This window comes from Choloepus didactylus, chromosome 8 (assembly GCF_015220235.1).
Source record: "Choloepus didactylus isolate mChoDid1 chromosome 8, mChoDid1.pri, whole genome shotgun sequence".
NCBI lineage: Eukaryota > Metazoa > Chordata > Mammalia > Pilosa > Megalonychidae > Choloepus > Choloepus didactylus.
This window is the reverse complement of record NC_051314.1, coordinates 82245419-82257757: the sequence shown is the minus strand read 5'-3', so window position 1 is coordinate 82257757 and position 12339 is coordinate 82245419. Positions and strand designations below refer to the sequence as shown.

Sequence of the window (12339 nt, the reverse complement as noted above, 5' to 3'; positions counted from 1 at the left end):
AAGTCTGGGGGGGTGCACTGGTGAGAGGCAGGAAGAAGGTGCCATACCGATGATCAGGAGCCCCTCCCACACTCCAGAAACTCACAGGCGCACACAGGCAGGGAGCAGGGCACATTACACCTGCAGGGTACCCTTGAATGGACTCCCTGCCTAGCTTGCTTCTTAGGGCCCACATCGCAGCCACAGGGCAGACAATCTCCAGTACACAGGGAGAACCAGTGTACTGAATGGTTCCCCACCTGGTTTGGACTCTGCCCACCAACCAGAGAGGTTTGAGGAAGACCAGCTTGAGAGCGCCACCGGCTGGTAGGATTGGAAAACTGCACTCCAGCAAGCTGTAGCTCTCCAAAATTATATATAAATCCTCAAATAACCTGCCTTTCCCAAATAATCTTATCAAGACAAGAAAATGCCTGAAGCCAACAGAAAATCACAAAGCACTTGAAGAATCTATAATATACGAAAACTCAAATGAACAGATTAAAAAGCTGGAAGAGACACAAAATTTAGAGCAATTAATTAAAGAAATACAAAAAAATCTCCAAAACAACTTCAACGAGATGGCTAAAGACATAAAGGAAATCAAGAAGACTCTCGAAGAGCATAAAGAAGAATTTGAAAGAGTAAATTAAAAAAATAGCAGAACTTATGGACACAAAAGACACTGTGGAGCAAATTAAAAATATACTAGAGGCACACAACAACATATGTGAAGAGGCAGAAGAAAGAATAAGTGAACTAGAAGACAGAGTAATCGAATGCGAACACACAAAAGAATAAAGGGTGAAAAAAATAAAAAAATGTGAAATGGATCCCAGAGAAATGAAGGACAACACGAAGTGAACAAACAAAAGAATCACTGGTGTCCCAGAAGGAGAAAAGAAGGGTAAAAGGCTAGGAAGAGTGTTTCAAGACACAGTTGGGGAAAACTTCCCAACCCTTTTAAATGGCATAAATATGCAAATCAAAGATGCCACCGAACTCCAAATAGAATAAATCCAAATAAACCTAATACGAGACACATACTGATTAGATTGTCAAATGCTGAAGAGGAGAAAGTTCTGAAAGCAGCAAGAGAGAAATGATTCACCACATACAAGGGAAACAACATAGGTACTAACTACTCAGCGGGCACCATGGAGGCAAGAAGGCAGTGGTATGACATTTTTAAGATTCTGAAATAGAACAACTGCCAGCAAAGAATTTTTTATCCAGCAAAGTGTGCTTTTAAACTTGAGGGAGAGTTTAAAATTTTCACAAACAAACAAATGCTGAGAATTTTTTAACAAGAGACCTGCCCTGCAAGAAATACTAAAGAGAGTTCTACCAGCTGAAAACAAAAGAAAGAGAGGTCTAGAGAAGGGCACAGAACTGAAGAGCATTGGTAATAGTAACTTAAAGCAAAAAAGACGGGGAAAATCTAACAACTAAAAATGAAAGGATAAGATGGCTGGTTCAAGAACTCCCTTCACAGTAATAACTTTGAATGTGAATGGATTAAACTCTCCAATTAAAAGATACAGATGGGTAGAATGGATTAAAAAATATAACCCATGGATATGCTGTTTACAAGAGACTCATCTTAGACCCTGCGACACAAAGAAACTGAAAGTGAAAGGATGGAAAAAATATTCTATGCAAACTTCAATCAAAAGAAAGTTTGGGTAGTGTTCCAGTTTGCTAATGCTGCCATCTTGCAAAACAAAAGAAATGGATTGGCTTTATAAAGGGGGTTTATTTGGTTACAAAGCTACACTCTTAAGGTCATAATGGTGTCCAAGCTAAGGCATCAACAATAGGGTACCTTCACTGAATGATGGCCAATGGCATCCAGAAAACCTCTGTTAGCTCTGAAGGTATGTGGCTGGTGTCTGCTTGCTCCCAGGTGGCATTTCAAAATGACATTCTCCAAAGTGTCTATCTTGGCTCTAAGTTCCTTTGGTTTGTCAGCTCTTTTATATGGCTACAGTGATTAAATCAAGCCCCACCCTGAATGGGCAGGGTCCAAACCTCCATGGAAGTAATCCAATTAAATGTTTCTTTTGCAGTTGATTGAATCACATCTCCATGGAAACACTCAAAGGATTCCAACCTAATCAACACTAATACGTCTACCCCCACAAGATTGCATCAAAGAACATGGTGTTTTTGGGGACACAATACATCCAAACCAGCACAGGTGTCTATACTAATGTCAGACAAGAGACTTTAAATGCAAAGATGTCATAAGAGACAAAGAAGATCACTCTATATTAATACAAGGGATAATTCACCAAGAAGAAATAACAATTATAAATGTTTATGCACCCAATCAAGGAGCTCCAAAACACATGAGACAAACATTGACTAAACTGAAGGGAGCGATAGACACTTCTACATTAATAGTGGGAGACGTCAGTACACCACTTTCTTCTACAGAAAGAACAACTAGACAGAAGACCAATAAGGAAACTAAGAACCTAAACAATAAAATAAATGAATTAGACTTAACAGACATATATAGATTGTTAAATCTCAAAGAACCAGGATATACACTCTTCTCTAGTGCCCATGGAACATATTCCAAGATAGATCATATACTGGGGCACAAAACAAGTCTTAATAAATTTAAAAAGATTGAAATTATTAAAAGCAAATTCTCTGACCACAATGGAATGCAACTAGAAATCGACAACCACCGAAGAACCAATCTTTCACAAATATATGGAGATTAAACAACACATTCCTAAACAACCAGTGGGTCAAATAATAAATTGCAAGAGAAATTGATAAATATCTAGAGACAAATGAAAATGAGAATACAACATATTAAAACCTGTGGGATGCAGCGAAGGCGGTGCTGAGAGGGAAATATATAGCTCTACCCGCATATATCAAAAAGCAAGAAAGAGCTAATACTAAAGACCTAACCAGACAACTGAAGAGGCTAGAGAATGATCAGCAAACTAATCCTACAACAAGCAGACGAAAAAAAATAACAAAGATTAAAGCAAAAATAAATGAGTAGGAGGACAGAAAAACAATAGAGAGAATAAATAAAACCAAAAGTAGGTTCTTTGAGAAGATCAACAAGATTGACAGACACTTAACTATTGACTGACAAAGTCAAAAACAAAGACTCAAACAGAATCAGAAATAAGAAAGAGATAATTACTATAGACCCAAAGAAATGAAAAAAAAATCATAAGAGGATACTATGAACAACTGTATGCCAACAACCTAGACAATTTAGAAGAAATGGACAATTTCCTGGAAACAAATGAACAACCTAGACTGACCCAAGAAGAAACAGAAGACCTCAACAAACCAATCAAAAGCAAAGAGATCCAATCAGTTATCAAAAATATACCTACAAATAAAAGCCCAGGGCCAGATGTCGTCAAGGGGAATTTTACCAAACTTTCCAAAAAGAATCAACACCATTCCTGCTTAAAGTGTTCCAAAAATTTGAAGAAAAAGGAATACTACCTAACTCATTTTGCAGCTAATATCACTCTGATACCAAAACCAGATAAAGACACTACAAAAAAGGAAAACTATAGGCCAATTTAATGAATATAGATGTAAAAATTCTAAACAAAATACTTGCAAATCAAATCCAAAAGCACATTAAAAGAATTATACACCACGACCAAGCGGGGTTCACTCCTGGCATGCAAGGGTAGTTCAACAGATGAAAATCAATTACTATAATTCAACACATTAACAAATCAAAAGGGAAAAATCAAATGATCATCTCAATAGACGCTGAAAAAGCATTTGCCAAAATTCAACATCCCTTTTGATAAAAACACTTCAGAAGGTAGGAATTGAAGGAACCTTCCTCAATATGATAAAGGGCATATATGAAAAATCCACAGCCGGCATAATACTCAACAGTGAGAGGCTGAAAGTCCTCCCCCCTAAGATTGGGAATGACACATTGTGCTAGAAGTTCTAGCCAGAGCAATTCGCCAAGACAAAGATATAAAAGATAACTTGGAAAGGAAGAAGTAAAACTGTCATTATTTGCAGATAATATTAACTTATATTTGAAAAATCATGAGAATTCGACCACAAAGCTACTTGAGCTAATAAACAAATTCAGCAGAGTGGCAGGATATAAAATTAATGCACAAAAGTCAGTAATGTTCCTATACACTAGTAATGACCTAACTGAAGAGGCACTCAAAAAAAAAAAAAAAAAAATTCCATTCACAATAGCAATTTAAAAAAATCAAGTACCTACGAATAAACTTAATTAAAAGACTTCTACAAAGAAAATTACAAAATTTTACAAAAAAGGCCCTAAATAGGTGAGAAAATATTCCATACTCATGAATACAAAGACTAAACGTCAAGATGTCAATTCTACCCAAACTGAGTTACAGATTCAACGCAATTCCAATCAAAATTCAAACATCCTACTTTGCAGACTTGGAAAAGTTAGTTAGCAAATTTATTTGGAAGGGAAAGGGGCCTCGAATTGCCAAAAACATCCTAATAAAGAAGAACAAAGCTGGAGGACATACACTTCCAGACTTTGAAGCCTACTATAAAATAAAGCCATAGTGGTCAAAACAGCATGGTATTGGCACAGAGACAGACACAGTAATCAACAGAAATGAACTCAGAGTTCAAAAGTAGACCCCCAGATATATGGTAGACTGATTTTTGATAAGGCCCCCAAATCCAGAGAACTGGGACAGAACAGTCTCTTCAACAAATGGGCTGGGAGAACTGGAAAGCCATAACCGAAAGAATAAAAGAGGACTCTTACCTCACACCCTATAAAAAAATTAACTCAAAGTAGATCAAAGGCGTCAGTATAAGAGACAGCACAATACAACTCTTAAAAGATAATATAGGGAAACATCTTCAGGACCTAGTAATAGGAGGTAGATTCTTAGACCTTACACCCAAAGCACAAGCAAGGAAAGAAAAAATAGACAAATGGGAACTCCTCAAAATCAAAAGCTTCTGTGCCTCGAACAGAATTGAAAGGGGTTGTTTAAAGGCATGTTTACCACAGATGAGCACCACAATATACATAGGGGCTTGCATGATATACTTCTAATGTATGACACTAGCACAGTGAGTTGATAACAGAAGGGTATATGGGGAAAATCTACATATTGCATACTAGGGACTATAATTAATAGGAATACTACACTAGTACTACACAAATACTATGGACAAATAATTAAGGGCTCACAAGAGCTACGAGGTGTTTTGGGTCATGAGGATTGTTTAAAACGGAGAGTGATGAGGACTGTACAACTAAGTGATGATAATGTGAAATATGGATGGATTATCGTAGACACAACATATGCTATGTGAACTTAGGAACCCCCTACTTTATAAGCCTCGATCTTGAGGCTTGCTTGGGTGAAACTTATGGTTGTAAAATGGAGACTAAGTCCACCTGTAATTATGCCTAGGAGTCACCTCCAGAGAACCTCTTATGTTTCTCAAATGTGGACTTTCACTCTCTAAGCCTAACTCCGCAAATAAATTCATCACCCTAGCCCCAACATGGGACAGGACCCCTCAGATGAATGAATCTTCCTGGCAACAAAGGACATGGATTCCGGGAATGAGCCTGACCCTGGCATCAAGGGATTGAGAATGCCTTTTTGACTAAAAGGTGGAAAAGAAAGGCAACAGAATAAGGTTTCGGTGGCTAAGAGACTTCAAATAGAGTCAAGAGGCTGTCCTGGAGGTTACTCCTATGCAAGCTAGATATGCCAAATGACCACAGTATGACAAACCCAAGTCAACAGTACTCCCGAAAATCCTAAAGAATATCTGGATCCCTATCTGAGACTCTATAAAAAGTTTTATTCTTCAGAAACTTAAGTCCTTCAGAGAACTCCTATGACAGCTAAGTCCCAAAACCCAGAGGCAATAGCCTCTTCAAGAGCATCATCCAGATGCTTTCCCTTTTCACATAAAGTCAACACCCCTTTTCAACATGAATAAGTTAGGGTGGTCACTGCCTAGAACACTTCGAAATTCAGGAAAGTGATTAAACTAGAGGAAGGGGTAGCAACAGACAAGATGGAATTTAACAAAGGATTATGAATAATGAATCTCTATATAATTTTCTTTTTCTTAGTTGCTAGGGTATTAGAATAGCTGTAACGAAAGAAGTAAAATGGTGGTACTGTAACACATAATATCCTTTGGAATTTGTTCTATAGCTACTTGTTAAATTGTAATGTGAAAGTTATCACCTTTTTGTATATGTATTATATTACACAATAAGGAAATAACTGAAACCATGGTGCTATAACATAACATTTTTGGAAATTTCCTATATAACTACTTATTAAATCATACTTTGAAAGACATTATCTTTTTGTGTATATGTTATATTTCACAATAACTGAAATAACTGAAACTGTGGAACTGTAACCCATAATATTCTTTGAAATTTGCTACCTACTTGTTAAATTGCACTTGGAAAGTTATCACTTCTATGTACATATGTTATACTCTACAATAAAAAAGATACATCATTTAAAAAAAAAAAATTGGGGACTCTGATGAGAGATATAGCAAATTCTGTGTACAACCTTTGGAACTTTTCTAGAAAACTAAAATTATTCCAAAATAAAAATTCTATTAAAAGGAAAAAGTAAACAAATCAGCAGACTTTCTAAATCTTCCTATGATCTGGGGTAGTTAAGTAACATAAGGATTATCTATTTCTTTGACAATCAAATATAACTCTTATAAAATCATCTTGGCCTGGCATCATCTTTAGTGGTAGAACCCATCCTTTTCAATTCTAGAGTCAACTTTGGTTATACATATATACATATATATATGTGTATGTATGTATTTTTTAAAAGCAGTTTTACTGAGATATATTCACATATCATGCAATCTATCCAAAGTGTACAATCAATGGCTTTTAGTATAATCACAGAGTTGTGCATTCATTCATCACCACAATCAATTTTAGAACGTTTTCATTACTCTAAAAAGAAAAACCCCATATCCGTTAACAGTCACCTCTCAATCCCTCTATCCTTCCCCAGCCCTACATAATCACTAATCTAATTCTGTCTCTATAGATTTATTTATATTTTAAAAATATTAAAATATTACTGATAACTATAGTCTACGATCTGCATTAGGCATATTTTGCTAGAAAATCAAACATTTCCTTTAGAGTTTCAAATTTGTTGGCCTAAAGTTGTACATAACTTTTTTTTATAATTCTTCTGTTTTTCTTCCATATCTGTAGTTATGCCTCCTTTCCAATTCTGAAAATATAGTATACGTTGGTTTCCTCTTTGTCCTTAGCTAGACTGGCCTAAAGGTCGTCTTCTTTATTCTTCCAGAACAAGTTTCTAGTTTTATTTTTAGTTGTTTCTCAAGGAAATTTGTTTTCCAATTTCACTAGTTTCAGCTTATATCCCTATTCATTCCCTCCCTTCCTTTCCTTTAAACTTGCATCTCACATCCCTCTGGAAGAGACAAGTTCTTCTAGTCCAAGATCCCTAGATACTCTCCCCACAGTCCCAGAAGCCCCTAATTTTGTCCCTTTCTCTAGAACACAGCAATCGCCGCACCTCTTCCTTGACCTTAGGTCTGTTTCTCCCGTAGCCCTGGGAAGTTCTGTAAGGACAAAGAACTTTCCTCCCAGACCTCCTCATCACCCACCACCCACAGCATGGCTACAACCCTCAGGCCAAGGTAATGCAGAGGCTGCAGGGACTCACCTGGTAGACAAGGAGGTAGGGTCCAGAGTCCAGATGAGAATGCAGCTCTGGCAGGCCACAGCCAAGACAGAGGCACTGAGGGGCTTCCAGGCTAGAGCCGCCACATTTCGCTGCAGCCGGTGCTTCAGGGAAGGAACTATAGTGCTAGTGTGAAAGGGTAGGGGATTGAGCCAAAACAGGGACACCAAGGCTCAGGCGACCTAATTACAGGTAAGAGAAAGCCACAGAAAGAAAGCTAATCCACCCAACGCCCAGGGATAATGTAGGAGAGAAGGACAGAGTTATCCAGGTTGGAAAGAGGACACATCTAGTTATGGAACCTCCCTAATCCAAGTTCTGGAAGGAACCCTGTGGACCAGGGTAAGGAAATACATGACTTCCCTGGGACCAAGGCTGAAGAGGGAAGGGGAGACTGATCTATGGGGACTGAAGAGTCAGAGTCCACCCAGTATACCTCCACACACCTGTTGGCATTATACACACGGATAGAATCATCCAGCAGGGCCACCGCAAACTTGTTGGTATGGGGGTGCCATGCAAAGACCCTCAAGCAACAGCTGGACCTGAGGAATGAGCAGGGATGAGCATGAAGGGTCTAAACCTGCACCTACCCATACCCAGAAGCTCAGTTTCCCTTCCCTTTCACTTGAGGAGATGGTTGTTTTTTAATTTTACTTTTATTTCTTTTTTTCGGGCGGGTGGGAGGGGAGTTGGAAGAGCAGTCAGGAAAAGGGTGGGGAAGTTTCTGCCTTGACTTCCTTCTCCTCAAAAGAAGTTCCAAGTTTCTTCCACATAAGTCCTATAGCTTTGTACACTCACCAGTTTGTGACTTGGGCAAATTCAGCAATCAGATCTTCACTCCTGAGCTGCAAGGGCAAAGTGGATAGACGATGCACTGGGAAGAGGGAACTTATCCTTTCAATGTTTTCACAGGGGAGCCGGACCATTCCCACCCTCCCTCGCCTTAAGGGATGGGAAATGGACAGGGGTGAGGGACAGGAGAGGAAGCCAAACTTACAGAGAGGTGAGGGAACAGGGATCCATGGAGGGAGGAGGCCCACCGACAGAGTGCCAGGGCCCAGCTGGATGCCGTCTTCACCCACTCAAACACTGTTGGGTTGAGGAAGCAGCTGTGAGTAAACCATTCCCAGAGCCATTCCTGGGCACCTTCTTAGGCCAGAGACAAGCAGGGACAAGTCACTCCCCAAGTCCTTCTGCCCAGCAAGTGCTCTGGACACCTCCCTCTGGACACCCACTCTGGGGGATGTGGATAGATAGAGGGGAGAAGAGAAGATGATACCAGTGTAAACAACTTGGCCAAGAAAAACAACTAAAGGGAAAGGGGCTGGACCAAGAGTGATGCGGTAAGAGAGCACTCAAGGAGAATATATAGGGGAGATACCAACCACAACATAGAGACAGCTAGAGAAAAACACACTCACCCTCTTCCTCCGAGTTTGCAATTTCATTCAGCACACCAAAAAGGCCCACATCACGCCTGATGAGGAAAGAAAGCTGTGAGTCAGACTGAACTGACCCCTTTAGTGCCCCTCCTACAGGTTCCTTTCATTCACTCAATAAACACATTTAATGAGTGCCAACTATATGCTGGGCATTTTATATATTGTCTTTTCATTTAATTATCACACTAATCTTCTGAATAGCTTTATGCCCAATTTACAGACGAAGCAACTAAGGCTCAGAGGTCTTTCAGGACTTTCTAATCAGTTAAGGAATCAGGACTTTCCTTAAAACAGTGAATGGAAAGCCAGAGAAGGGTTTGAAGCAGAAGAATAAACTGAACAAATTGGCATTTTATAAAGATCAGTCCAGCTGCAGATTGAAGTGGGACAAGAATGGAGAGAAGGAGATCAACTAAGAGGCTACTTCAGGAATCTAGAAAAATGGAAACAGGACTTGAACCATCAGGGATGGGAAAAAAAAAGTAGACAGATTTAGGAAGTGGAATGAGCAGGATCTGAGGACTAATTAGACATGGGTAGTGACGGAGAGAGCAAAATCAGGACAACACCTAGGTAACAATGACAGCAGCTAATACTGCTTGAGCACTTACAACATGCCAGATGCTAGGCTAGGTGCTTCACATGCATTTTTAAATACAGTCAGCATCACAATCCTACAAAATAGGTATTGTTATCATATGCATTTTTAGATAAGAGAACAGAGGCATGAAGAGGTTAATTAATGTGACCAAGGTGACCCCGCCAGGAAATAGGAGAGCCAGAATTCAACCCATCTCTCTACCTCAGAGCTTACACTCAAACCACCTATTCCTGAATGAGTGGTGAGTCCAATCCTTGACATGAAAAACCCAGGGAAGCAGCAGATTTGGGAAGAGAAATGAAGAGATCAGTTTTGAATATACTGAATATATCAAGCCTGTGCAATATCCAATGGGGATGTTTACAGACAAGTGATCACCCAGGTGTACAGCACCAATCTGAAGTCCGGGGATAAAAAGCAGTACTAATGAAGAAGACTGGGACAGAGCCCCAAGAACACCAACATTTAACAGATATCAAGAACAGCCACAGAAAAGGCTAAGCAGCAGCAACCAGAGAGGGAGAAGACAAGAAAGAGCCCAGGATTGAATGTCTTTTGAAACATACAACTGATGTTTAACACCATTCACACAAAGGGGCATACAAATTAAACTGTACTGCAATAACAAATATCAAAGTTTGATAACACATGTGGTGGGACTGCAAGTATGTACAATTTCAACAGAGGACTAGTTGACAACCAACTCACACAATTACAAATGAACCCAATAACTTCATTTCTAGGAATTCCTACAGATGATAATAATAATAACAGCTATCATTTAAAGGGATTAATATATGCCAGACACCATTTTCTAAGGGCTTTATGTCTATTAACTCATTTAGTCCTCACTATGACCTTGTAAGATAGGTTCCATTTTACAGATGAGGAACGTGAGGGACATAGTAAGTAACTTACCCAAGGGCACAACTTGAAAGTGGCACAACCTGGTACTGAACCCAGACACTGTGGCTCTACTCCCACATGTGCAAAATGAATGACCTAAGTATGAGATTGTTCAAAGCAATCCAATAACATTGCTGAGCTTCAGGTAAAGGCTCAGAAGTATTAGGACATGAGGTGAGGCCAGGGAGCAGTTTGACATGATCAAACCAGAAAGCAAGAATGGCAAGTCATTAGGGATGAAATGGAACTACAGTTGTACCTCCTTGAGTTCCATGATAAGCAGTTGATATGAAGAATGAAATATGGCTTGGGGCAAGAGAAAGCTTGATGAAATAGCCTTTAGGAGAGCAGCCCAAAACAGAGAGGTGGTGGTCTCATTTTTCCCGGGATCTGCAGACCCCAGATAAGGAGAATTTTTGCTACACCTCACCAAATGTTGATGCATCTTTTCCAGACTCGCTCCCGATGGTGGATGAAGGCGGTTCTTGTGCCGTGATCCAGCCTCCCAGGGGTTTTCAGGGGATCCTTGGTCAGGTGTAGGACAGGAAGATTGATCCACTATAGCCCAGAGGTGTGGGATATAACAATGAGTCAGTCTCTTCCTCAGAGTCCTGCTGAACTTCCTGCCATTTCCAAACCATGGCTGGGCTAAGGGTAAGAGGCTCCAGAGACCTGTTTCCCACTGCCACAAAGTTAACGTTTGTGGGAATGGGAAACCCAACTCTCACTTATAAAACTGGAATATTTCACAGGGTTGCTGTGATTCTTAAATCATATAACACTTGTGGAAAACACCTCAGAACATCTTTCTTAAATAGCAAACGGTCAATGAGTATCGGTTTCCCTTCCCTTTCCTTCCCAAGAACACCACGGAGGTTGTGCCTTCCCAGTTCCCCCAAACTTTTCAACACTCTACCTGATCTCACCTCCCACGCTCAGACCCTTCTACTGTTCTGTACCCTCCCTTCTCCCCACCTCCCACCCTCCACCCATTCACCTCCATTCTCTCCAACCCCTCCAGGTCCGCCCCACAGCTTCACGGCATCTTTAGCATCCCTCATCCTCTAATCCCGCCCCTAAAACACATTCCAGCCCCTTCCATTTTTCCGCCCTGGCCAGGATGTTCCCAGTCAGCCAGTCTTCCCAGCCTCGGCCCCGCCCCTGCTGCCTCCGTTCCCCGGTTTTCCCAGACTCCGCCCGGATGCCTGTAGGTCCCCTCCCTCCTTGCCCTGACCACCTGGCCCCGGAAGTCGGGAGGCGGGCTGTCATAGCTATTGCCTGTCACCAGCTCGTTATTGTGCTCATATAGGGTGACTTGGCCCCTGGGCGGCGGTGGAGGAAACAACCCCAGGGAGCACATCTTGCCGCTCCCGGGAAAGTCTGGAGTTAGCAAACTCCTGGGAGGCGCCTGCGCTGATCCCACTCCTCCGACTCTTAGTTCCCGGGCTAGATTCGGATGCGGACGGGTAGCCGCATGGGACAAACGGCGTCGTGAAGCTCAACGGAACAGAAAGTTACAGTAACCGCAAAGAAGGTCGCGTGCGAGTTCCCTCGGCTGACTTCCGAAGTTTCCTCGCGCGTCCCCTGGCGGCCGGAGGGAGAAAGGCGCGGACTCGCCCGCAGGCCCCCCCACCGCCACCCCTGGTTAAGGACCCAC

At 41.0% G+C, this 12339-nt stretch overlaps 1 protein-coding gene across 2 annotated transcripts in view; it reads right to left on the bottom strand.

Annotated features, from left to right (window-relative positions):
* The window catches only part of AAAS (aladin WD repeat nucleoporin), a 16501-nt gene extending 4334 nt beyond the window's left edge, over positions 1–12167 (bottom strand). Inside the window, exons 1-7 of one of the 2 annotated variants that reach the window (XM_037846373.1) lie at positions 11920–12167; positions 11113–11240; positions 9155–9210; positions 8731–8822; positions 8532–8578; positions 8177–8275; positions 7713–7856 (exon numbers count right to left, since the gene is read on the bottom strand). In XM_037846373.1, coding sequence (XP_037702301.1) covers positions 7713–7856; positions 8177–8275; positions 8532–8578; positions 8731–8822; positions 9155–9210; positions 11113–11240; positions 11920–12042 — 689 coding nt within the window. In that variant the 5' untranslated portion in view covers positions 12043–12167. Of the gene's footprint in view, positions 1–7712; positions 7857–8176; positions 8276–8531; positions 8579–8730; positions 8823–9154; positions 9211–11112; positions 11241–11679; positions 11840–11919 lie in introns of those variants that run through there. The other variant, XM_037846375.1, reaches the window with a different exon arrangement.
* Positions 12168–12339: the final 172 nt, after the last annotated feature.